The sequence below is a fragment of the Mirounga leonina genome, unplaced genomic scaffold (genome assembly GCF_011800145.1).
Source record: "Mirounga leonina isolate KUSES-001 unplaced genomic scaffold, KU_Mleo_1.0 Mir_170, whole genome shotgun sequence".
Taxonomy (NCBI): domain Eukaryota; kingdom Metazoa; phylum Chordata; class Mammalia; order Carnivora; family Phocidae; genus Mirounga; species Mirounga leonina.
Window position 1 is genome coordinate 21,358,154 of NW_023270433.1, and position 27,868 is coordinate 21,386,021.

The following is a 27,868-nucleotide window of genomic DNA, read 5'->3' on the forward strand; positions in this document are numbered from 1 at the left end:
TTCACAAAACTTTCGGTTTGGGGCCAGTAGAATGGTTCATAATACTAGCTGAATGTTAGCTTCCTAGCGATGGCTTCCATTCAAGCAAAGTATCTCCAGGGTTTGGGAGTTAAAAGTTTATTGCCCTGTCCAAAGTCAAAAAAAAAAAAGAATCTCAAAGAAAATGAACTATGATTTTCTAAACATAAATTCAGTAGTACTAAAATACTTATTCTCTAATCTCAACTATTTTTTTTCATGTAACACTTAAAAATCCTATCTACCATAATTTTTAAGATTGTATGTATAGATGTTCAATGAAACAGCAACCCCTGATTTGTAGAACTTGGAGAATTCATAAAGAAGACCACTGAAGGGCACCTGGGTGGGTCAGTTGGTTAAGCATCTGCCTTTGGCTCAGGTCATGATCCCAGGGTTCTGGGATCGAGCCTCACATCGGGGAGCCTGCTTCTCTCTCTCCCTTTGCCTGCCGCTCCCACTGCTTGTGCCCTCTCTCTCTGTCAAATAAATAGATAAAATCTTAGGAAAGAAAGAAAAGGAAAGGAAAGGAAGAAAGAAGACCACTGAGGAAAGGGCTTTAAAAAGGAAGGGAGGGAGGGAAAGAAAGACCACTGAGGAAAGGGCTAGCAGTGGAATCTCTTACGAAGATATTTGACATGAATATGATCCTAAGAGTAATTTTAGCACAGACCTCAATTATATAGAGTGATAACAGATAGCAGTAAACAACTATGCACTATAAACCCCTACATGTCAAACAAAAGGAAATGGTGATAGGATAGCTTTAAAAAGGAGCACAAGAAAAAATATCTAACTAGTGAGGTTGTGGGATCCTCCACCTAGGACTCTCCTCCAGATGGTTCTAAAATTGAGAAGCTTTTGGTTTTTTGGTGGGGGATGGACAGAGTATGAATAAAGATTATTCATAGTACTTGAATGACACAACTAATGGCTCTTCCTTCACTCTAGGATTTTGAAGCATATTTTGTTGAGGGAAGGAAAGAGAAGAATCATAGTCCTTCTATAAGGAGAATCCATTATCTTGACCCATGCAATGACCCTGATTCCAAAAGAACGACCAAACTTTTACCAAGTGAGAAGGCTGCTGGGGGTTACTCCAGAAATGAGGTTTCAGTAAAGCCAGGGAAAAATACAATAATTTAGCAGATATGCAAAATAATTTCCAACACACATTGTTTGTATCAGTCAACCTTTATGAATGCTAACATACCCAGTCCTTTTATTATTCCTTATTACTAGGTGTAACAAAAAATACTTAGAATACCGTAAGTTTGAAATTTTAACAGACGGGCAAGTGCCTTAGAAAAATGTAACTATTTCAGAATTTTAGAACAGCAAAGGGGTCCTACTGATAATCTAGTTAAAGTCCTCCCCCAATTTTCTATCTATTAAGGTAACTGAGGCCCTCACTCACAGACTAAATGACTCACAAGGTCAAATCTCTTCCCTCCTGCCTCTGTATATATCACATATTTGGGCTGAGCTCCTGAAAGGCCTAGTTTCTTTTAGTTAGAAACAGACTCTGTATCTCTATTATCTACACTAATCTTTTAAAACTATATAATACAAAAGCAATTATGTTAATCCTTGATTCAAAATGCCATACCAACAAACTTGTGATATATTGCAATCATTTTATTAATATGAAGCAATGAGATAAATCCTTTAACAGGAGTACTGATTCACTATCATGATTGTGTATCGATACCTTGACGCAGTATCATACTTGCTTTAGTCAATTTATGTGTGAATTACTTTCACTTCCACATGTATAAAACATATATTTCATTGTTTGAAAGAACAGCACACAGCCATGCACCTCCTCTTTCTGGTTTAAATGCACGTAAATACACTCACATACGCTGGATTTTTCATGGCTCAAGGACTTCATAATACATGAACAACTTTTCAGTATGCTATTTCTGCTCTGTCATTTTTTTTTTTTTAACTGAAGGGGGTTGGGAAAGCAATACTGTGGTACAAAGACCTTTTTAAGGTCTCTTCTGGAAAAAATGTTTGAGAATACAGTTAATAGTCCTATAATGACTGTAATCAAGATCATCCTACAAGGACATGAAGGTTGATCCACTCTCCTGGAGAGTTTCTGATCTTATTAAGAATATTATGACAGGGGGAAAAATAGTATCAGCATATTCTGGCAGAAGACTCTCCTAGAGAGATATTTTGAACATATTTCAATCCCAGAATGACTATAATGAAGATGACATGACAGTTGAAATCATTTTGCTGAAGAAGTTCATGTCTAAAGACACAATGTAATTAAATACTGTTATAATTTTTTATGTTTTGTGAAAATATTAGAGGCCATGGAAGCAGAAAAATGTAGCACTATAACAAAGAATAAGGAAGCACTTGTAAAGAATAAACACTTAACACATAAAAATTTCAAATGGTATCTAATAAATTTTCATGTCAAATCTTTTAACTAAACATATAAAAATTTTAAATGGCAACAAGTAAATCTTCAGGTCAGATCATTTAACAAAATCCACGAATAGATTATAAAAGTTGAACAATCATAAATGTCTTACGTATATAAAGTTTTAAGGGGAAGTTTAAATTTCTACATTATTCTGTTTAATCAAATATTTGAGGAGTTTTAAGTACTGCTGAGGAGCAGCTGATACATTTCTAAAATAATTCAGTTATGAAAATATCACAATTAAGGTTTGGCATAGTAGCATTCAGCAATCCTCAATCATCCACAAACGTTAACCGTCCAGGTCCTTCATTCTTCATCCATCTTCTGTATCTCTTCCATCTGGGGTCATTTGCCAATTTTTTCTTTAGTTCTTCCTCTTGTTCTTGTTTATAAACCTGTAAGTATAAATAACACTAAATTACTTTACCATCCAAAGGGAAACATTTGTCATTACCTTTATGCATATTTACATTTTTCAAATATACATTTTTCAAATTACATTTTAGGTAAAAGTTTCCTATGAATGTACTGGTTTGTCTTCTGTAGACCATGCATCTAAAAATACCAAGCAGTTAAGCACCTTAACACTCGGTGTTAAATTAAAAAAAAAAAAAAAAACTTGTACAAGAACTTTGTAATTTTTGTCACTGATTTCTGTAACCTGAGAATACATTCTTTTCCTCATTGACATCATCCATCAGCTGAGTTTAAAGGGTTTAAACATTTCCTCTCTAAAACTAATGTCCAATCTTAAAGAATCACACTATTTCTTTAATATGGTACTTTGAAAATTTAACTGATGACTTTCAGTATTTGTTGATCCTAACCAAGGAATAAAATGACCTTTATATATACAACTGTCTCCAAATTTCAAGATAATTATTGGTTTTTCAAAATATTTTATTAAGGTTCCCAAAGAGGGTTAAACAAACCATGCAGGTTAAGGACAAAGAAAATCTTCATTTCTATAACTTTTTGTGGATGTCAGTTGAAACTAAATGGACAAATTTTCATAACCAGTTGCGTCAAATTTTAGAAAGAAATGACTTTACTTCCAAATTTTAGGAAGTAATGACTAAGATCACCTCATATAATAACATGGTAATTCAGCCCAGGATAGTACTCCATGAAAGATACAGTTTTGTGAACTGGACTGCTTACCCTACTTAAGAGAAAACTTTTCAAGTACTTTAGGAGCAAAATAGTTTGTTACCTTCCATTTTTATGTTATTTACAAGCAGGCTAACTATATCCACTTGCCAAAACATTCTGGCAATTCATAGTAAGTTACTTAAATATAATTCAGACTGGAACTCTACTTTCAGTAAAATATATTTAGTATACCACATATAAAAAGGAATGTCTATGAAACTAAAAACACAAATATATTCAGATTTCTTAGGAAGATTTTACTGTGCTGTGTTCTTTTTCTTTTGTTTGTTTTTTAAATAAACTCTACCCTGATGTGAGGCTTGAACTCAGGACCGCAAGATCAAGAGTCACATGCTCTACTGACTGAGTCAGCCAGGTGCCCCATCACTGTGCTTTATTCTTATCTTTAATACATTAGCCAATTAATTTTACCCAAAACCTAAAATAGTATCATTATGATGAGATAAATAGTTCCTCTAAGACTTTAGCTAAGCACGTGATCACCTCAAGGTAACTGGTGTAGCTGACAATTACAGAATATAACATTTATTAAACTGCCCAAAGTTTAGAGGCATTTTTAAAAAAATAAAAGTAACTTTTCATATATAAGTTAGTTATACAGAAGATTCTGTGCTGTATTTTGAAATGAAGTTATTTCAACAAAATTTCCATGTCTTATTCCTTCCCTGTTTTGTTTTTTAATCCCTGTAGCTAAGTTTACATGACTGAAAGAAAATTTGGGGAAGAACAAATTTTAATTAGAGCAATTAACGGAAAGTTGTTGTGACATCCTTGCAAACATACATATTATCCCACTGCAGTTTAACATAACAAATTAGACCATTCTTAAGATTTTCAGCATGAGTCAGTTAAAGTATTTGAAGTTCATCTTTTAAGACAAATTACAGGTTAAAAACCCACTGTCCCACTACCAAATACAGTCACACTTTCAATAAAAATAAGATCTTTATTCATTATTTAAATCTTGGATTTCAGAAACTGGAGTGCATTTCTGTGATCCCTTCCCCTACACCAAATTTTAACTTCATAAATAAGAGGACATAAATCCCAGCAAATAATTACTCACCTCATAATTCTCCTTTATCCAGAGCTCTCGTTTAAGAAAAGTTTCTTTCTGATGATCTTCTAGACTATCAAACTGAGATTTTGACATCTTCATGGATTTTCGTATGATATATAGTCTTTCTTCTTCCCCATATTCTTTGCCTTTGATGTTAAAATTATAGATCCATCGACAATACCAAACTACATATGAGCACACGTGAAAAGGTGCTAAGAGAATTTGAAACAGGAGAAGATCACATATCTGGGGTTTCTGATAGCCTCCCTTTATATCTATTTTACTTTTTATAATGTTTTTTATGATATTCTCCTCCTCGTCACGAATTTCCTCTTTGGACTTTTTGTTTCTGCCCTTCTCTTTGGCTTTTTTGAGTAGCCCCTGCTGCTTGGCAATCTCCATGGCTTGGATACGGTATTTGGGCACTGTGGCTAGGTAGCTGATTGCCTTGTCATAGCTGTTCCACCAGCTGAAAAACTGAAATATTTAACAAAGAAAAATGGGTCATTTTACTACCAAAATGCACCTTGGTGAACACCATCCCCCCCACCCAAAGCAATTCTGATTAAAAATAGGGACCTCAAGGGGTGCCTGGCTGGCTTAGTCAGTAGAGCATGCAACTCTTGATCTTGGGGTCATGAATTTAAGCCCCATATTCAGCACAGAGCTTACTTAATTAAAAAAATAGGGACCTCAATCATCTTTCTCTGTAAGTAAAAGATAAAACTGAATAATGCCCACATGTACAAGGGACCTGAGGCTGGATAAATCAGGTAAGCCCTAAGCTAGGCCAAAAAGCCATTAATTCAGACAGGAGATACCCAAGATTAGGGGATAAATCAATAGAATCACACCACACCTGTGATTTCACATCTACCATTTGGCTTTCCCTAGATCACTATTAAGAAATCTCTCTTTTTTTTAAGACTGTGAGACTGTGACCTACATTCTAGGGGAGCAGTTACATGGCAAAACTAGCCAGTGACGAGCCTGTTTAAAAAAAAGAAAAATCACAGGATATAGACTCAGGCAACTATATTCATTCCCATCTCTTCCCTAAACCATCTCGATCTATCACAGTATTGCTCATCATATTCTGAAGTAAAGGATTCTAATATGTTTGAACTCTTATCTGACTGGAAAACACATAACTTATTTCATAAATATACACAAAGGGTTTCGTTAATTGTCAGAAAAAGTCCTATTCACATTTCCACACATTTAATTTGCTGTTTTACTGAATGAATATTGCAGTTACACCAATAATATCTTGAAATATTATAGCAGCACTCTATTAGGACTAGGGGGAAAAAATGTTACCAGGGTATTACGTTATCTAAAACAGAAAGGTAAAATTATCCCTGCTTTCCCCTTTGAAAGGAAAATATTTCTGCAAAAGTAGATACATTTAAAATCCACAACCTTAGTTTTCAATAGTAATTCTTTTTGTCATATAAAGTAAATCTCATTTCTGGGAATTAAACTAGAGAAGCATTTTTCAGACTAGCAAATTGATTCATTCTAGTCACCTGACATGTTCTTTCCCTCTAAAAGAAGACAAGATACCTGTGGTTAGTTTAAGAATAGTAGGAAAAACTCATTTCAAGCTGAAGTTAAATTTGTGTGACATTTAAAACATGAAAGATTACTACTCTTTTAATCTATTTCAGTAGTTTTCAATCAAAGCAAAACTGCCCTTAGCAGACAGTGGAAATGCGTGGGACATTTTTGGTCGTTACAGTGATGGCAAGCGCTCCTGGCTGGCATTTGGTGGATAGGTGCCAAGACTTGTCAGGTCATATTAAGAAGTTCAGGTTTTTCACAAATTTAATGGGAAATCATTGAAAAGTCCTATAAAAGTAATACTATCAGGTTAGGAGGGAAATACTCTAAAGGGAACAATGAGAAAAAGATCTGTTGTTGGGTTTTCTTATTATATAATGACATTTATCATCAATTTCTTGGATTTGCAACTGACACAGATTCCAGTGTTAATCAATTGGATGAATAAATGAATATTTTTCTACTCTAAAAAAATTAGTCTCAAGTACAGGTTAAATTTTATAAAAAGGTACTTCTAATTCAGTTTTAATGACCAGCACTAGGCAACGTGCACATGTAGACACACTCCTCCATCAATACACACCTGAAACACTGAAATAGCACACACACTGACCAAAATCACAACTCTAACATCCACTTTAGGGGCTAGGCGCCTGCTGTAGTAGTGGTAGTAATGGCTATAGTACTCTTCTGGGTGATCCAGCATGTAGTCATAATCTTTTCGTGTTTCTTCATCCTGTAAAATAACAAGATACCCAATTTCATAGGATATTTCAGAAAATGGCTGTAGTCTATAATCTGTTAAGTCAAACAGAATTTTATAACCATATAAGATTAATTTGAACAAAAGAAGTAAAACGATCAAAACCAAAAAATTCCCTACCACTCTTCAAAAGCACACATAAATTTGTTTCTAGAACTTTAATATTAGGTATAAGCATAATAAAAGTAATCTCCCCAAATTCTTAAGTATTGTTAGTCCTCCTGGAAAAAAGAAAAACATTTTAATAACAATTAACCATGCCGTTTTAGCCAGTGTTGTGGTGGTAATAAGGTGTTGTGTTCTTGTAACTTCAGAACATGTTGCTACCTTCTCTCAGTAACTGTTGATGGGAACAAATGTTTATCCCTATTACAGATATTCACAATCATTTTCCAGGCTTGTGTAGAAAGCTGTCTGTTGAAGGCAATGATTAGACAATAAAAAGGAGACAAAGCCAGTCTGTGCCTATAAAACTGAATTATGCTCATCTCAAAGAAACCCTGATGCAGTAATGTTGAAAGTTTAACTCTGTGACTTCCAGTGATATTTTTAGCCTCTCTTAGCCTCACTCTTCCTCATTTGTAAAACAGAGATAACATCTGCTCTACTAATTTTAGTGTTTTGAATATCAAATGATATTATACAAAAACATGTTACAAATATGTTGTCTCATATTGTCCCAGCCCAGTTCATAAATAAGTTAACATACACGTCTTTCTTAATCATACAAACATGTTGAAAAAAATCAGAGCATTCTGAAATGCTGCTCTGAATGTTCACAAATAAAACATTTCTTAAAACCTTTAATTTTAATCAATTTCAAATAGGGATAAATGCCAATCTCTTACTGAGCTACATACGTTGAAGAACTATTACACTGGGTTATGATTTGCTTTTTTTTTAATCACACAGTAAACCTATTTTCTTTTTTTTTTTTTTTTTAAGTAAACTCTACCCCCATGTGCGGCTTGAACTCACAACCCAGAGATCAAGAGTTGCATGCTCTACCAACTGAGCCAGCCAGGCACCCCCATTTTGTCTTATGTCCAAAAAACGTTAAAGAGTAAAACCACAACAAATTCTTTACTTTCTATAAGGGAGTACAATACAAATCATTATGAAAATTTAAAAAAAAAAACTTTTTTAACTAGAGGATGTCTTTCTAGGATGAATTATTCAACACTCATAAAGTTGCAAATACTTAAGGCATTTCAAAATCTACACCTAGTGCTTTCCTACCGAAGACAGAGGCTCTCAGGTCTATTCAGGACCTCCTGATCCTCCAACATGCAGTTTCTTAGATTTAAAATAAGTTTGCTAATGACAAAATCTCTGTACCCATTAAAATCATATATTTTCTATTAAGAATTCTGAATTTGTGGAGTGCCTGGGTGGTGCAGTCAGTTAAGCATCTGACTCTTGGTTTCGGCTCAGGTCATGATCTCAGGGTCCTGAAATCGAGCCCCACATCAGGCTCTGCACTCAGCATGGAGTCTGCTTGTCCCTCTCCTTCTGCTCCTTTCCCTGTGTGCACGCACTTTCTCTCTTTCTCTCATAAATAAATGAATGAATGAATAAATAATCTTTTAAAAAAATAATTCTGGGGGTGTCTGGGTGGCTCAGTCAGTTAAGCGTCTGCCTTCGACTCAGGTCATGATCCCAGAGTCCTCGGACTGAGCCCCACGTCAGGCTCCCTGGTCAGTGGGGACCTGCTTCTCCCTCCACCCCTCCCCCCTCTTGTGCTCTCTCTCCCACTCTCTCACTCTCAAATAAATAAAATCTTAAATTAAAAAAAATTTTTAATACATTTTTTTTTAATTCTGAATCTGAATGAAAATTCTCTTAGGTTCAGTACATTCAAAATATTTTTTTTAAGGTTTTATTTATTTATTTTAGAGAGACAGAGAGAGAGAGCATAAGCAGGGGGAGCGGCAGGCAGAGGGAGAGGAAGAAGCAGGCTCCCCGCCAAGCAGGGAGCCCGATGCAGGGCTTAATCCCAGGACCCTGAGATCATGACCTGAGCCGAAGGCAGATGCTTAACCAACTGAGCCACCCAGGCGCCCCCATTCAAAATATTTTTTACCTCTGGCTAGAATTTGAAACTAGATAAACTAGTATCTAGTAGAATTAAATGTAAATATATTTAAAGTCTATTCCACAGCACTATTTAGAGGGCCAGTATGAGAACTGTCTGTTTTATAAGGAGGGCTGAGCTCAGGCTGTTAATCATTTTCAAATTCACACCTTGAATGTTCCTTTCTGTCAAAAAAGATTTTCTGTGTCAACTGCCACATACCTCAATTGTCAATCTATTATTCTTCCTATAAGCCATTATCATACTTTGGAGCTTCTAACCTAAAGAGGGTAAAACTTTATAGGACATACAGAAACTTTATAGGTCACAGATAGCTCTGAAGACGACAGCCTACAACTCTTGATGTATCTCATTTTGAGTACTTCAAGACATCTTTTAAGAATTTTTGATTCTCCCTCCAGTTTTTGTTTTTTGGACTAATTTTATAGAAATGTTCTGCTTTTGGCCTGAGATCTTTGACTTTCATTTCAGCCTCCCAATCTTGGCAGATGCCTTTTGAAATGTATTTCTTCAAATACGATTCTTCTCCTTGCTCCAACTAGATTACATGTAGTTTTGAAACTAACTGCCACACTGAGATCAGATTCTGACAGATCTCCAGCATCATTACCTATACAGAGCCCTTTGCCCAGGCTGACTGTACTCCTCCTGGTTAAAGTATACAGCCAGATCTTTGAGTGTCATTGAAATCTACTATTTGAATGTCATGGGTCCAATAACTATCCTTCCTTATCTTAGTGAAGGTCACACTCCATAGAATGCAGATATCCCTATTCAAACATTTCACCCAGATCATCCACCAGGGTCACCATCTTCTCACTGGTCCCTAAATGTGTGACTTACTTCATTGAGTCTTGAGCTCCTCTAATAGGATAGTCAACTAATGCTCCAGCAACCAGCCACTCCAAAATCTGTACCTTGTGTCTGACCTCTCTACTGCAACCAGGGCCCTCTAATAAGTCCTCAAATTAATTCCTGCAGAAGGTTTCAGGATCAAGTCTGACTTCTCTTAAGATGGTTTTCTTTTCCTTGAGGTCACCATAAATTTATGACCCTGTTTTTAAAGACAAGAAAGGTTGGCCACCTCCTTGTTACAGCATTTAATCAGCCAGAATCTTTACTCTTGGGTTTATAGCTTTCTCTCCAGAATGAAGAAAATTATTTTAGGTTGAGACATGAATACACTTTGGAAGGTGTTCAAGGTTGGCACAAATTGGAGAGTTAGTTCTCAATAGTCTAAATCAAAATCCTACTCTCCAGTAACCTACAAAGTTTAGAATCAACCTAGTAAGAACACAAGGATACGAGGACTATTAGCAAAAAAGGAAAGACAAGAGACTGGGACCCAATTGAGAGCTACAGGTACATACTTATTTTAAAACCATTATACTTATTTTTTCTTCTACCCATCTTGGAACTCAGGTAGTCCCACAGTTTTTTTTCATCTTCAGTGCTTCCCCATGGCTAATAAGTAAGTTAAAATTTCCTTAGCATGCAACAAGACCTCCATAACTAGTCCACTCTCACCTAGCAACATCTCATCACGTGCCCCCCTTCTGCCCCATAGCGAACATCAGATAGTAATTTCTGCAATTTGGTGTGTTCTTCCAATACAGCACACTCGTTCATACCTATGTCTTTAAACATATAATTCTCTCTACCTCAAATGCCCATCCCTTTCTTCCAACCTCATGAGCTTCCATTAATCCTTTAGGACACAAACATTACTGCTTCAGATTTAGACCACTCTTATTACACGTGACCTATTTATTATAGCACTTATCACATTGCAAATATCAGTTTTTTCTTTTCCTTGAATGAGAACTACTGGAAGATAGGTAGGGTGACTGACACATTAATCTCTGTATATCCAAGGCCTACCACAGTGCCTGGCATTCAGTAAATGTCAATTTAAAAATGAGTACAATTTTGTAAAGGCTCTCCCTCACTATAAACAGCCCTTGAGCAATACAGATCTCTCTCTCACCAGGAATGCTGGATGGGTGATTATTTCACAACAACTTTGGCTTAGCAGAAATGACTGCTTGATTTCACAGCTTATGAAGACATGCTACTGTGGCTAAAACGGCTTAAACCTTAAAACAGTTTAATGTCTTACCTTTCAATAAGGTAGTACTTTTTCTTTCAGCAATTTTGTGGATCTTAAGGTCCCAGGGTCAGGAGATTCCAACTTCTTTCCAAAACCAAAACCTTTATACTTGTTTCTTCCTCCTCTCTGTCCTGAGCCTTGACAAGCAGGGCAATAAGCTCCTTGTTTCTAATGTCTACAGGAAAAAATGGTGCTTCTGCTGGTGTCCACTCCACTCCCAATCCTCTTGGGCACATGCAGGAGGACTGGAACATAACCACCAATATCTAGATCAAAAGTGAACAAGAGGAAACCCACAAACAAAGAAAGCACTGAATCCTTCCTTCTCTTATGAAAATGATCATTCTCCCCCCTCCCCAGAGGCAAAAATATATTACATTCTTGCCCTTGAAAGAAATAATGAATTGTTTGATCTCAATATACATAATTGCAATAATTTGATATTGCAGCCACGTTTACATTAAAGATTTTCAGTTACACAGCTTGATAGGAGAAACCATTTTAGGATGTTAAAGGCCAGGAATCAATAATATATGAAAATGTAATAATATTTTGTTCACTTTTTTTCTTTTTTAAAATTCTTTAAATTCAATTTAGTTAGCATATACTGTATTATTAGTTTCAGGGTAGAATTTAGTGATTCATCAGTTGCATATAACACCCAGTGCTCATTACATCGAGTGCCCTCCTTAATGCCCATCACCCAGTTACCCCTTACCCCCACCCACCTCTCCTCTAGCAACCCTCAGTTTGTTTCCTATCGTTAAGAGTCTCTTATAATTTGCCTCCCTTTGTTTTTATCTTATTTTCCCTTCCCTTCCCCTATGTTCATGTTTTGTTTCTTAAATTCCACATATAAGTGAAATCATACAGTATCTGTCTTTCTCTGACTGACTTATTTTGCTTAGCATAATACCCTCTAGTTCCATCCACGTCGTTGCAAATGGCAAGATTTCATTCTTTTTGATGGCTGAGTAATATTCCAGTGGATATATAGACCACATCTTCTTTATCCAGTCATCAGCTGATGGACATTTGGGCTCTTTCCATAATTTGGCTATTGTTGATAATGCTGCTATAAACATTGGGGCGCATGTGCCCCTTTGAATCACTATGTTTGTATCCTTTGGATAGATACCTAGTACTGTAATCACTAAGTCATAGGGTAGCTCTATTTTTAACTTGTCACAGAACCTCCATGCTGTTTTCCAGAGTCGCTGCACCAGTTTGCATTCCCACCAGCAGTATAAAAGGGTTCCCCTTTCTCCACATCCTTGCCAACATCTGTTGTTTCCTGAGTTGTTGTGGAAGATGGTACCTCATTGTGGTTTTGATTTGTATTTCCCTGATGCCAAGTGATGTTGAGTATTTTTTCATGTGTCTATTGGTCATTTGTATGTGTCCTTTGGAGAAATGTCTGTTCATGTCTTCTGCTCATTTCTCGACTGGATTTTTTATTCTTTGGGTATTGAGTTTGGTAAGTTCTTTATATATTTTGGATATTGGCCCTTTACCTGATAAGACATTTGCAAGTGTCTTCTCCCATTCCATAGGTTGACTATTTCTTTTGCTGTGCAAAAGCTTTTTATCTTGATGAAGTCCCAATAGTTCATTTTTTGCTTTGTTTCTCTTGCCTTTGGAGATTTGTCTAGTAAGAAGTTGCCATGGCCAAGGTCAAAGAGGTTGCTGCCTGCGTTCTCCTCTAGGATTTTGATGGATTACTGTCTCATATTTAGGTCTTTCATCCATTTCGAGTTTATTTTTCTGTATGGTGTAAGAAAATGGTCCAGTTTCATTCTTTTGCATGTGGCTGTCCAATTTTCCCAGCACCATTTGTTGAAGAAACTTTTTTCCATTGGATATTCTTTCCTGCTTTGTTGAAAATTAGTTGACCATAGAGTTGAGGGTACATTTCTCGGTTCTCTATTCTGTTCTACTGATCTATGTGTCTGTTTTTGTGTCAGTACCATACTGTCTTGATGATTATAGCTTTGTAATACAGCTTGAAGTCTGGAATGTGATGCCACCAGCTTTAGTTTTCTTTTTCAACATTCCTTTGTCTATTCGGAGTCTTTTTTGGTTCCATACAAATTTAGGATTATTTGTTCCAGCTCTGTGAAAAAAGTTGGTGGTATTTTGATAGGGATTGCATTGAATGTATAGATTGCTCTAGGTAGCATAGATATTTTAACAATATTTGTTCTTCCAATCCATGAGCATGGAACATTTTTCCATTTCTTTGTGTCTTCCTCAATTTCTTTCATGAGTGTTCTCTAGTTGTCTGAGTACAGATCCTTTGCCCTTTTGGTTAGGTTTATTCCTAGGTATCTTACGGTTTTTGGTGCAATTGTAAATGGGATCGATTCCTTGATCTTTCTTCTGTCTCATTGTTAGTGTATAGAAATGCAACCCGATTTCTGTGCACTGATTTTATATCCTGCCACATTGCTGAATTCCTGTATGAGTTCTAGCAATTTTGGGGTGGAGTCTTTTGGGTTTTCCACATAGAGTATCATGTCATCTGGGAAAAGTGAGAGTTTGACTTCTTTGCTGATTTGGATGCCTTCTATTTCTTTTTGTTGCCTGATTGCTGAGGCTAGGACTTCTAGTACTATGTTGGACAACAGAAGTGATAGTGGATATCCCTGCCGTGTTCCGTCAGGGAACTTTTCCCTTAAGGGAAAAGCTCTGTTTTTCCGCATTGAGAATGATATTCGCTGTGGGCTTTTTGTAGATAGCTTTTATGATATTGAGGTATGTTCCCTGTAACCCTACACTGTTAAGTTTTAATCAAGAAAGGATGCTATACTTTGTCAAATGCTCTTTCTACATCTATTGAGAGGATCATATGGTTCTTGTTCTTTCTTTTATTAATGTAGTGTATCACACTGATTGATTTGCAGATGTTGAACCACCCTTGGAGCCCAGGAATAAATCCCACTTGGTCATGATGAATCATACTTTTAATGTACTGTTGGATCCTAATGGCTAGTATCTTGGTGAGAAATTTTGCATCCATGTTCCTCAGGGATATTGGTCTGTAGTTCTCCTTTTTGGTGGGGTCTTTGTCTAGTTTGGGGATCAAGGTAATACTGGCCTCACAGAAAGAGTTTAGAAGTTTTCCTTCCATGTCTATTTTTTGAAACAGCTTCAGAAGAATAGGTTATTATTTCTTCTTTAAATGTTTGGTAGAGGGGCGCCTGGGTGGCTCAGTCGTTAAGCGTCTGCCTTCGGCTCAGGTTGTGATCCCAGGGTCCTGGGATCGAGCCCCACATCGGGCTCCCTGCTCTGCGAGGAAGCCTGCTTCTCCCTCTCCTACTCCCCCTGCTTGTGTTCCCTCTCTCGTTATGTCTCTCTCTGTCAAATAAATAAAAAAAAATCTTTAAAAAAAAAAAATGTTTGGTAGAATTCCCCTGGGAAGACATCTGGCTCTGAACTCTTGTTTGTTGGGAGATTTTTTATTATTGCTTCAATTTTCTTGGTGGTTATGGTTCTGTTCAGGTTTTCTATTTCTGTTTCAGTTTTGGTAGTTTATATGTTTCTAGGAAAGCAATAATTTCTTCCAGATCACCGAATTTGTTGGCATATAGTCGCTCATATACATGTTCTTATAATTGTTTGTATTTCTTTGGTGTTGGTTGTGATCTCTCCTCCTTTCTTTTTTCTTTTTGATTAAGTCTGGCTACTGGTTTATCAATCTTATTCTTTCAGAGAACCAGCTCCTAGTTTCATTGGTCTGTTCTACAGGTTTTGATTTCTATATCATTGATTTCTGCTCTAATCTTTATTATTTCTCTTCTGCTAGATTTAGGCTTTATTTGCTGCTTGTTTTTTGGTTTTTTGTTTGTTTGTTTGTTTGTTTAAGATTTTAGAGAGAAAGTAGGTAGTAGGAGAAGGGGCAGAGGAAGAGGGAGAGAAGCAGACTCCCTGCTGAGTGGTAGCCCTGATGCTGTGCTTGATCCCAGGACTCTGGGATCACAACCTGAGCTGAAATCAAGAGTCAGTTGCTTAACTGACTTAGCCACCCAGGCACCCTATTTGCTGTTCTTTTTCTAGCTCCCTTAGGTGTAAGGTTAGGTTGTGTATTTGAGACTTTTCTTGTTTCTTGAGAAAGGCCTGTGTTGCTATATACTGCCCTCTTAGGACCACCTTTGCTGCATCCCAAAGGTTCTGAACTGTTGTGTTTTCACTTTCATTTGCTTCCACGTATTTTTAAAAATTCTTCTTTAATTTCCTGGTTGACAAATTCACTCCTTTTTTTTTTTTTCTTTAAGATTTTATTTATTTATTTGAGGGACAGACAGAGATAGAGCATGAGCGGGGAGCAGAGGGAGAAGCAGGCTCCCTGCAGGGAGCCTGATGCAGGGCTCGATCCCAGGACCTCAGGATCATGACCTGAGCCGAAGGCAGACACTTAACCAACTGAGCCATGCAGGCGCCACCGCCCCCCCATTCATTCTTTAGTAGGATGCTCTTTAACCTCCATGTATTTGTGGTCCTTCCAAATTTGTTCTTGTGCTTGACTTCAAGTTTTAAAGCATGGTGGTCTGAAAATATGCATGGTACAATCTTAATCTTTTTGTACTGGTTGAGACCTGATTTGTGGCCCAGTATGTGATCTATTCTGGAAGATGTTCCATGTCCACTCAAGAAGAATGTGTATTCTGTTGCTTTAGGATGAAATGCTCTGAATATATCTGTTAAATACATCTGGTCATTCAAAACTCTTGTTTCCTTGTTGATCTTCTGCTTAATTGATCTGTCAGTTGCTGTGAGTGGGGTATTAAAGTCCTCTATTATTACTGTATTATCAATGAGTTTCTTTAATTTTGTTATTAATTGGTTTATATATTTGGCTGCTCCCAAGTTAGGGGCATAAATATGTACAACTGTTAATTTCTTGTTGGATAGACCCTTTTATTATGATATAGTGCCCTTATTCATCTCTCATTATAGTCTTTGGTTTAAAATCTAGTTTGTCTGACATAAGGATGGCTACTCCAGCTTTCTTTTGATGTCCACTGGCATGATAAATGGTTCTCTACCCCTTCACTTTCACTCTGGAGGTCTTTTGGTTTAAATTGAGTCTCTTGTAAACAGCACCTTTTTTTTTTTTATCCATTCTGATACCCTATGTCTTTTGATTGGAGCATTTAGTCCATTTACATTATTGAAAGATATGAATTTAGTACCGTTGTATTACCTGTAAAGTCATTTTCCTGTAGATTGTCTCTGTTCCTTTCTAATCTTTGTTACTTTTGGGCTCTCTCTTCACTCAAAGGATCCCCTTTAATATTTCTTGCAAGGCTGGTTTACTATTCACAATTCCTTTAGTTTTTGTTTGTCCTGGAAACTCTTTACCTCTCCTTCTAATCTGAATGTCAGCCTTACAGGATAAAGTATTCTTAGCTGCATATTTTTCCCATTTAGCACATTGAGTATATCATGCCAGTCTTTCTGGCCTGCCAGGTCTCTGTGGACAGGTCTGTTGCCAGCCTTGTTTCTACCCTTGCAGATTAAGGACCTCTTGCCCCAAGCTACTTTCAGAATTTTCTCTTTATCTTTGAAATTTGCAACGTTCACTATTATATGTTGAGGTGCTGACCTATTTTTATTGCTTGGGGGGGGTTCCTCTGTGCCTCCTGGACTTAAATGCCTGTTTCCTTCCCCAGGTTAGGGAAGTTCTCAGCTATAATTTGTTCAAATAAACCTTCTGCCACTGTCTCCCACTCTTCATCTTCTGAGACCCCTACTATCTGGATATTATTTCACTTTATGGAATCTCTGGGTTCTCTAAGTCTCCCTGTATGATCCAGTAGTTTTCTTTCTTTTCAGCTTATTTTCCATCATTTTATCTTCTATATCACTGACTCTTTCTTCTGCCTCATTCATCCTTGTTTTTATAGACTCCATTTGGGACTGCATCTTGGTAATAGCATTTTTAATTTCAGCCTGACTAGATTTTAGTTCTTTTATTTCTACAGTAAGGGATTCTCTAGTGTCTTCTATGCTTTTTTCAAGCCCACTAGTATCTTCATAATCATTGTTTTAAATTTTAGTTCAGATATCTTACTTTTATTCATACTGATTAAATCCCTGGCAGTGAGTACTATCTCCTGTTCTTTGTTTTGGGGTGAATTTCTCAGTCTCATCATTTTGTCCAGAAAAGAATAGAAGAAAGAAAGAAAAACAACAATAACAACAACAACAACAGGAAAGAACACAAAACATATCAGAAATAAAAACAAAAAAACAAGAAACAAACAAACAAAAACCACAAAACACTAGATCCTGAGTGTGTTTTGGTCTGCTTGTTAAAGGAAACTAGATCCCAAAATAAGAAAGAAAATTTATATATATATATGTATACACATATATATATATACAAAAATAAAATAAAATACAATGAAAAGAATAATATATATAACGTATATATAAAAATAAAAATTAAAAAAATTGAAATAAGAAAATAACTGAAAAAATAATACTGAAAGACTAAAGAATAAAAAACCCCCACAAATGCTATATACTGTTTTCCTCAAGAGCATAAGCTCTGTAGCCGTCTATGATCAGTAAATTTGGTGCGAGCCAGTTGTTCCTACTCGCCTTCTGGGGGAGGGGCCTGTTGCACTGATTCTCAAGTGCCCTCACCCTAATGGAACTGTGCCTCCCTTGCCAGGGGGCTGCACTCAGTGTAAGCCACTCTGGGTTCCACCATGTGGCACTGTTTTGCTCCGTGGCTTACAGCACTGACAGGTGGGAAGAAAATGGCTGCACCCTGCTCTCTAGTCCTGGAGCTGAAAGTTCACACCAGTGAGCCCTCACAGAAAAGCAGTCAGTCACTTTTGTCTCCCCGGTTTCTGTCTGAACTCTGTTCACCTGGCCTGTGGCCAAGCATTTTTATCCCAGGCACGCAACTGAGTTTCAAAACTCCAAATTTTATCGTTTCCTGCTGAATAGACCTGTGCTGTTCCTCTCACCATGCTTCTGCCTTTTGCTTGACACCTGCCAGAAGAGCAGTCGCACAACCGTGCAGCAGTTCCCGGGTTTATGGCAACCCAGAGCAGAAAGTCAGCACCTAAACTGGCTGTTTTCAGCTGGGTTCCCCACTCTTGTACCTGAGAAATCTGCCACACTCAGGCACCCCCATTCTTCTTGTGACCGTGGGGATCCTGATACCAAGGTGTCCCACCTGGGATTCTGCCCTGCTTTGCCACCTGAGCACCTTTAAGCCAGGGGCTACCACACTGTAGCAGACTTCTAAAAGTTCCGATTTTGTGTTCCACTGCTTATAATACTTTGCAGTAGCTTTCTTAAGCAAGCTCCCTTCCCTCCATCATATCCTCTGATATATCACCCCAGATTCAAGTTTCCCCACTTTCTACCTTGCAAAAAGTGATTGCTTTTCTATTTGTAGAATTGCAGCATTTCTTTTCTCAGATTTCCAATTGATTTTGCAGGTGTTCAGAATGATTTGATAACTATCTAGCTGTATTTGAGGCACCAAACTTAGGGTTCCCTACTCCTCCACTATCTTAATTCTATTTTGTTCATTCTTAAAAATATGTATTAATCCCATTGGGGCGCCTGAGTGGCACAGTCAGTTGAGCAGCCAGCTCTTGATTTTGGCTCAGGTCATGATCTCGGGATCATGGGACTTGTCCCCCTGTTGGGCTCCACACTCAGCGTGGAGTCTGCTTGGGACTCTTCCTCACTCTCCCTCTCTCAAAAAAAAAAAAAAAAAAAAAATATATATATATATATATATAATATATGTGTGTGTGTATATATATATTATTGTGTGTGTATATATTTACATATATATATATATAAACCCCATTTTAAAAGAAATACACATATACAAATGATCCTTTAAAAAAAAATAACATCTGTTTCCCTAAATTTTTTTCCAGGCCATTACATCCTATTAAAGAGGAATAAAATTAACTGCTATCAGTTTTATTTCTCTTGTTCCCTGCCCCTAGTCACTAGTGCATATGAGAATATGTCTTCTCTTCTGTCTACATGTGGCCTCAACAACTTCCTTGATTTGCAGTATCACCTAATTACTAGTGACACTCAGATCTGCTTTTCCTGTGTCCTATTTTCAAATATCTCCTAAGTATTTCCTAAATGTAACATAAATATCTCAAAGTAAACATGCTCAAAACCCAAATCTGTCCCTCCATGTTTCAGTTAATAGTAGAGTATCATCATCTACTTGGTTACTTGAGCTTTTAGAAACCTTAGTTATTTCCAATTCTAGCAAATAATTATGCAGAGCATTAAGCCTTGTGCTGGACTCAACGGAGGATAAAAAGAAAAGATAATATCCTGGTCTCAAAAACTCTCCCATCTAGAAGAATCTAGCAAGCAAGAAAAATGCAATTTGATGTGCTAGGTAAGAAAGGACTGACTAACTCTGCCTGAGATCACTGGTAATGGGATCCACAGCAGAGAAGAAATGAGTACTGGATCTTGAAAAGCAAGTACGATGTAGTAAAACTTGTTTCAGACAAAGGTTAACAGCAAGTGTTAAGGTACAGAAGCATCAGTGAATAGGATGGATTCATTGAAGCTTGAGCACTAGGGTAATTTAGGAAGAAAGGTATAGTAAATGTGGCTAGGAAGACTGATTTGGATAAGAACTGTAGAGGGACCTTATATGCCATGCTAAAGTGCTAGAGTGTTATTGTCCGTGCTATTCAAAAATGAAATGTTTTAAAGCATGAGAACAATAGCACTGAGTAGGTGTGTTTATTTTTGAAAGTTAACTCTGACAATATTGTAAAGAATAGAATGAGGGAGGAGCGCCTGGGTGGCTCAGTAGTTAAGCAGCGCCTTTGGCTCAGGTCATGATTCCCGAGCCCTGCATCGGGCTCCCTGCTCCGCGGGAGGTCTGCTGCTCCCTCTCCCACTCCCCATGCTTGTGTTCCCTCTCTCGCTGTGTCTCTCTCTGTCAAATAAATAAATAAAATCTTTAAAAAAAAAAAAAAGAATAGAATGAGGGAGAAAGAGATTTTAGAGACTAAAAAGTAGAATAAATAAGATTTAATGATCAAGGGAGTTTAAGAACCAATCATGTTGAGGATTAATAGTGAAGTTTCTAATTATAGTTACTGTGTGGACCATGTTACTCTGTGCCCCAAAGCACATGTATATAATCTCTTAAGATTCTCATGAGAGGGGTGCCTGGGTGGCACAGTCAGGTAAGTGTCCAACTCTTGGTTTTGGCTCAGGTCACGATCTCAGGGTGGTGAGATCAGCCCCACGTCACGCTCTGTGCTCAGCGCGGAGGCTGCTTCTCTCCTCTGTTATGCTTTTTTTTTTTTAATTTTATTTTTTTTATTTTTTAAAGATTTTATTTATTTATTTGACAGAGAGAGACACAGGGAGAGAGGGAACACAAGCAGGGGGAGTGGGAGAGGGAGAAGCAGGCTTCCCACCCAGCAGAGAGCCCGATGTGGGGCTCAATCCCAGGATCCTGGGATCATGAGCTGAGCCAAAGGTAGACACTTAACAACTGAGCCACCCAGGCACCCCACTCCTCTGTTATGCTTTAACAAACATAACAAGATTGATTTCCGAAATGTTTAATTTTGGGTAACTGTACTACAAATGAGACACAACTGAAAATACGAACTTAGAGACCACACAGATTTTAGAATTGTCACAGATGTGGTTGAGTTTCATCAGGAAGAGCTTAGAAAACAAAAAGAAAAGAGTACCCAAGGGACAGAACTCTAAGGAAAAGCAATGTTTAAGGTGTAGGCAGAAGAAGATTATAAAGACTGAAAAGACATGACTAGAAAGATAGGAGAAACAGGAGAGAATAACACTGAAGGAGTCAAGGGAGAGCAGCTTAAAGAGCTACATGATCAACAATATCAAATGCCACAGATAGTGCCAGGAGGGAGAAATGAAGAGCAGTATTCAAATCTGACACTTAGAACACCATTGTTCGCGTTAAGAACAATTCCATTACGTGTGCTGATGCACGTCAGTCTACAACAGCTTGAAAGAAAAGGAGATGAAGTGAAGATAGCAAACAGTAAAAAAAGAAGATAAATGTGACCTTAGCTTTAAAAGAAGCAAAATTAAGCAAAAGGAATGTGAAATACATCAACTAAGAAGTTTTCAAGTTACCAAAGAGGGAATTGAGATTCCAGAAAATGGTGGAAATGAATTCAGACAAGAACCTTCCAGCCTTCCCCAACCCATTCTCAATATTGTTCCCAGAGTTTTCTTTCTGAAAGAAACATCAGATTGTGTTATTTCTCCACTTTAAAACCTCTGGTCACTATTCAATACATAAAGTTCAAATTCCTGAACACAGATTAAAGGGTTGTTCATCACCCGATCCCAACTGTGTTCCAGTCTCCTGAAACATTCTCCCCACCATGCACCTGACAGGCTTCTAACCTAGAAGCAGTAGATCCTCTAATATCTGTGAAAAATGCAGTAACGGTCTTTGTGCTGTGAATATCTCAAAATGTTCTTTTATCTATGATAAATCCACACAGGCTAAATTAAAATCTCAAGCGCTCAGTTTCTGGCCAGAATTGTATCAACTCAGTAGTTTTTATGTTAATCAGAAGCTCTGACTGGTTATTGATGACATCATGTGTCATCACAGAACTAAAACTGAACATATTTGGTGTACAGTCAACCTTTGCCCTAAGTAGGGAATAACAGCTGAAATTACGGTATCAGTAAAAAATAAAGAGCACTTATGGGTTCACAGCAGAAATAGCAGCTGTGGTAAAGTACCACACCTTTCTTCTAGGCCCATGGGAGAAATCACTATCAAACATCTTATCTTTCCGACTAAACCCAGACAAGTCCTCAAAACCTTGGCAAGTGTTTCAGGGAGTCATGACCAATCAGAGTTGACATGTGAAAGGAAAACTATCTGCCATCAAGCTTACTTAATTTCGCTGTTTATCAGCATCACAACTGTAATAGAAATTTACATGTTTTTTATTATTTTTATGGATACCCAATTATTATGATGACTGATCAATCTGGATAGATGCTGAAAAAGAAAAACAATAGTACTAAGAAGTGCAGTTAATTGTTTTTTCCCCAAAACAAAGAGTCATTGGGAGAAATATAACAAAAATGATCACTGGTGGAGAAAACACTATAATACCTCACGAAACTACATCTCGTTCCTGGACAAGTCTTGCACATTCATGACTCCATGTTTTTGTTGATCAAGTTTTCCCTCTACCAGAAATGTCCCTTCACTGTCAACCTTTGGTGACTGTTATAGATCCAGACCAAAGAGTACATTCTTCTCCAATCCCTGAAGAAGAAATAATTGTACCCTCTCAGTGCTGTAATATAATCTACACATATCTTTATTATATAACTTAAATAAATAATAACCGAACAATAAGTACCTGTCTTCTTGTTATGGTAAAAGCTTACAGGCAAGAACTGTGCCTTCTTCATTGGTTTCCTCCCCCAACGCCCACCTCAGTACAGGTTACAGAAAGGATTGAGTAGAATAAACTAGGAAAGAACAATGAACAGTAACATAAAAGGGCAGGGCATTCAGAATCCCCCCTTATGCCAAATTCTTCATAAGTGCTAAAGCCCTGCTACATCAATCAGGCTGATAAAAAGAAACTGAAGTGTTGTGTGACTTCCCTGCCAAGACAAGGCTAGAATAGTAAAAGGCTCTCACTACCTATTACCTTATCAGATACCCTTCATGCCAGTAGCACTGCCAAGACCTTTTCTGTTCTTCTTTTGTGATTTTTGCAAAATACTGTCAAAGTCTATTTTCCCATGTTCTAAGTGCATTCTTTCCACCTGGTCCATCATCTGTTTATTTCTAGGCCATCCTTATTTCATCTACTTCATCCAACTCAATCTATATTCAAAAAGGATTAATGTTCTCACTTTAAAAAACAGAATTTCTCCTTAAAAATAGAAGTGCAATTTTTCTCTCGTGGGAATTTTTCATTCATAGTCATCCAATCTACTTTATCTGTACCACTTTTTAAAACTACATTTAGGGTAAAATGCCAAAGCAGGCTTCACATAACAATGTCAAAATGTCAGAAATCCACTGAATCTATCTCCAGATACCAGTTTTTCATTTAACAAACATTCATTATCTGATGTGCCAGACACTGGGCTAGGTGCCATGGATATACAAACAAAAAGGCAAGGAGATGGTTTAGTGGAGAGGGGAGGGCTACTCAGTATTTACAGTTCAGTGTGATAAGTGCTATATCCACGTAAAAAGATCCAATGTTGACACAGCAAGTAGAGTCCATTGACTTACTTGACTTCCAAAGTCCATGAATTCCCTGAATCCCCAGTAGTCAAATACACTAAATACGATTTCATTGTCTTGACTTTGCTTATATTATGAAACAAAAATAAAGCAGTGTGTGAAATCATAATGGTTTGAAGTCCTGCTGAGAACTGCAATTTTAAGTTATTTGAAACTATGAACTAAGCACGACTTGATGAAAGCATCTGACCAGTGCCTTTACCTTCCATTATTACCCATCCTTCTTTTTCTGGTTTTCCTCAATCTCTCTATGCACAGGTAGAATCTGTGTTGCTAAAATAACAATGATCAAGTGTGATAGTATCTTCTTCTCTTACCAACTGTATTTAAATCATGTTAGTGTACTTTTTAACAACCACCATAAAAAAAAAAACCCTCTCTCTCAAAGAGGCATGTATTTGACCAATACAACCTCGGAGTCATAAATCCACTATATTTCTCGAATATAAATTCCCATTTTGGTAATGTACATATTATCAACATTCAGAGATCCTTGGTTATTAGGAGTTTTGATGAGTACCACTATAAGGTTATAATGAAGATATAATATAGCTTCTTATATAACATACATTAAAAATATTAAGAGACCTTGAACAAACTAATAAGAGAAATAAAAAGGTTATCAAAAAATTATGGGGGGAGGGGGTGCCAGGGTGGTGCAGTTGGTTGAGCCTCATACTCTTTGGCTCAGGTTGTGATCTCAGGGTGGCGAAATTGAGCCCTTCGTTGGGCTATGCGCTTAGTGTGCAGTCTGCTTGAGATTCTCGCTCTCTCTCTTTTTGCCCCTCCCCCATCACTCGTGTGCGTGCGAGTGTGATCTCACTCTCTAAAATAAATAAATAAATCTTCTAAAAAATTACGGGAGGAGAAGAAACTCCTACTCCAGTGAATTTACAACTAAATTATTTCAGATTTCAAGAAAGGAACAATTTCTGTTAGATACACTGTTCCAGAAATGGAATCTACCTGCGTATTTTACAAAACAAATGTAAAATCAGCTGCTTCTTCCATATGCCAGCAATAATTGCATGTGGCTGTGAAGGATGACATAGTCTTCCTGAGTCCCTCCCTCCTTTTTTGCTGGCTCTGTAAATAAGTACACCTTTCACAGGGTTTACTATTATTCTTTATGGAGAAAGATATAACATATAACAAAAATAGCAAACAGAAATGAAGTGGTCCCAGGTAGGCATCTGCTACCTCCATGAGATGATTTGTGGAATTCTATATAGGCTTCTGTATCTCCTCTTTATTCCAGAGCCATTGGAACTCATCAACTTCTCCCACTATAATATCTGACTAGCCACATGGACCTCTTGCCCTCATTCTAGCCTGCAGATATAATTCGAGTAAAGTAGTGGTTAAAACCTCATTGCCTCAAGGGGATAATTTGGAAGGCTGAGGCTGTCCAAACTGGATGACTCCAGTTCATTAGATCTCTGCATTACCCAGATATGATACTCTCTGGCAGCTTACTCAGTTTTCCATTATAACAGAAATAAAATCTGACCATCCTGTTTGTTTTTAATAATTTCCACATACAGCAAATCAAAGTCCTTTTCCTTATTTCAGGAGAGAGCATCTGCAATGAAGTCTGAAAAAGAAAGTTTCTGGAGGTGTTCCACTTAGAAGTCCATTTCTATAATTTTAAAACAGCTCTCATGGAGCTCAGTTAGGTCTGGTTTTCAAGGGCCCAAACCATCCCCAGACATCCCTTTCCTCTGACAGTAACACTGAATGAGGCTGAGGAAACTACAGCACATTCTCTTACTCCCTCATCCATCGGTGTAACTCCAATTTTTGTTTCCTACTTGGGAGACATTGGTAGTACCGCAAACCTCTTGTTGGAATCAAGATTAAAAGTGTTACTTTCTCCAGACATACCAGTTTTTAACAGCCCAAAAGTGGACAAATTATTTTATCAAGCTTTTTTCGCTAACAAATCAGCACTAAATTTTAGGGGCAGAAACTTTTAGAGTCAACCATTACAGATTCATCAAATCAGCCTCCAAATTTGTCTCTTCAAGAAAATGGCAAGAATAGAGTCTTGCGCTTCCTCCCAGCAAGAATTTCTCTACTGTCTCTCTTCGTTCATGTCTTACTAACATGTTCACCACTCTCATGCCAAACCTACCCATCTCCAACCCCAACAGAAGGCAGCAATTGCCAGTGTTTCTGCTGCCCTCTCTTCTGGAAGTTCTCCATCCTCCCAGTGCTTCCTTATGTGTCACCAGAGCCTTCTGGCTGCTTGTCTGGAGCACTATCTTTCTTCACTGCAGAAAAACAAAGATTGGGACTTTAGATGCTGGGTTGCCCTGGATGGAGAAGTTCTTTCCCATTTTTCTGAAGTCTTTCCTCAATCACTCTATATCCTAAATAATAAGCAACTAACCCTCTGGTGTCTGCACTTTCCCCAGCCCCCACCCACTCTTCAGCCAACTGCCAATAAGAATTACAGTCTCACCAATGCTAGGGAGAATACAGTGGACTTGTCATATTCATTAATAGGACTGCATATTATATATACTGCTCTGGAAAGCATGAACGAAGAGCCTTTAGCTCCTTGATTCAGTATTTTCAGTTCTGGAAAGCTATTCTGAACAAATAATCCATGGTTAAATTATGGCATACCCACTCAAAGTAGTCATTAAAAACATTACATAGCAACATGGAAAACTTCGCCTCCAAAGGGGGGGGGGGAGGCCATAAAGAAACACCTTACAACTACAACTGCTGTTACATTAGCGTGATGGGGCCCTTGAAGCAGTTAACACTTCCGTCAAATATGATTTATACTCTGTGATTCCTTACATGGTTTGATTTTTTGCAGTAGCAGAAGAAAACAGGAACAGGAACAGGCTAAATCTCCCCATCCCCAAAGGACTCAATAAAACCTTTGTCAAATGACTACATCCATATTCACAAAATTTTTCCTGACAGAACTTCTGAATCTTGAACCCCAAGTCATTAAGCATGTATTTGCAGGTCCTGTATAGGGGATTTCTCACATTTATTCAATTCTCATTGAGGACTGAACCCTGTGAGGAGGTATCATGGCTTTAATTTTGCATATGAAGAAACAGCTACTGTGACATATTAAGTCACTATCCAAGGTCATACTGGGGTGTAGGAGCCAAGAGTCAAATATCCGGTCTTCTGACTGGCTTGTTCATTGTTCTTCTTAGTGTTTTTCTAAGTCCTTAAACCCAAGCTAAATGTCAAATTTATTTTTATTTTTTTTAAGATTTTATTTATTTATTTAGAGAGAGAGCAGGGTGAGGGCAGAGGGAGAGAGAGAATCCCAAGTAGACTCCCCACTGAGAAAGAGCCGGATCTCACGACCCTGAGATCAGGCATGACCCAAGCCAAAATCAAGAGTCCGACGCTCAACCCACTGAGCCACCCAGACGCCCCTAAATGTCACATTTAATACCATCCCCAGAAATCTAGTTTTTGTCATGTCAAATTGGCGCCATCACAGTCATTCAATATTGGAGACCTTTCCTGTGTTCTATCACAGATCTTGGTAATAATAATCACCCTGCTTTCCAAGTGTGAGCTGCACGTTTTTAAAGTGCTTTCTCTAAATTGTAAGATGCCCAAAGCTTTGCATAACAAAAACTGTCACAAGAAGGAGAGGGCTAGCTGTCCTCCAAGACCCGAGGGGGTTCCCATCTTTGTCAATGAACCGCGTGCGGGTTCTTTAGCAAGGCCACGTAGGAAATCACGAACATCCTAGGGGTCGTGACGGTGGCCGCGCTCGGAGCCGGGGTCACCGAGAACCCTCTCCGCCGGCCAGGAATCCTCGCTGCCCATCCGCGTCCCCAGACCTTACCTTAAGAGTCTCGTAGGCGGTCGCCACTAGCAGGAAGGCCTCTTCGGCGCTCTGCGGCGTCCGTCCGGAGCCCTCGTCGCCAGGCTCAGGCCGGTAGCGGTCGGGGTGGTAGCGCCGGGCCAGCTGGCGGTAGGCCCGCGCGATCTCCGCCTTGCCCGCCGTGCGGCTCACGCCCAGCACCTCGTAGCAGTCGCGCGTGCCGCAGTAGAGCCCCTCCACCAGGGCCGCCGCGGACCGCGCTAGCAGCAGCGCCAGCAGCAGGGGCGGCAGCAGCACCAAGCAGCACCGGCCGGCAACGCCGGCTCCCCAGCGCCGAGCGAGCGGCGCAGCCATCCCGGCCTCGGCCGCTGCTCCACCACCCCGGCCACTCTCCCGCACTCCGCCGTGAGCGGGGCTCGGCCTCCGGGACCTAGCTCCACGTCAGCAGGCGGCGCCTCCGCGCAGGCGCACAGGGCGCGACTGCAACAACCACTTCCTTCACGATCGTTGCTAGGG

At 38.3% G+C, this 27,868-nt stretch overlaps 1 protein-coding gene across 1 annotated transcript; it reads right to left on the reverse strand.

The window, feature by feature from the left end:
* Positions 1-1,196: 1,196 nt before the first annotated feature.
* On the reverse strand, positions 1,197-27,797 carry LOC118017818 (dnaJ homolog subfamily C member 25). Its single transcript, XM_035016064.1, has 4 exons — positions 27,374-27,797; positions 6,844-6,996; positions 4,704-5,174; positions 1,197-2,859 (listed from the first exon to the last, which is right to left on the reverse strand). Exons 1-4 carry the CDS (start codon positions 27,704-27,706, stop codon positions 2,737-2,739), a joined length of 1,080 nt encoding a protein of 359 aa, XP_034871955.1. The 5' UTR covers positions 27,707-27,797; the 3' UTR covers positions 1,197-2,736.
* Between the last annotated feature and the right edge of the window lie 71 nt (positions 27,798-27,868).

Excerpts from the sequence above, each read along its gene's own strand:
- LOC118017818 (XM_035016064.1), bottom strand. The coding sequence starts at position 27,706 with ATGGCTGCGCCGCTCGCTCGGCGCTGGGGAGCCGGCGTTGCCGGCCGG. Across the intron at positions 6,997-27,373 it reads CCGCCTACGAGACTCTTAAG|GATGAAGAAACACGAAAAGA; the intron begins GTAAGGTCTGGG and ends GTTATTTTACAG. Across the intron at positions 2,860-4,703 it reads GGATAAAGGAGAATTATGAG|GTTTATAAACAAGAACAAGA; the intron begins GTGAGTAATTAT and ends TTATACTTACAG.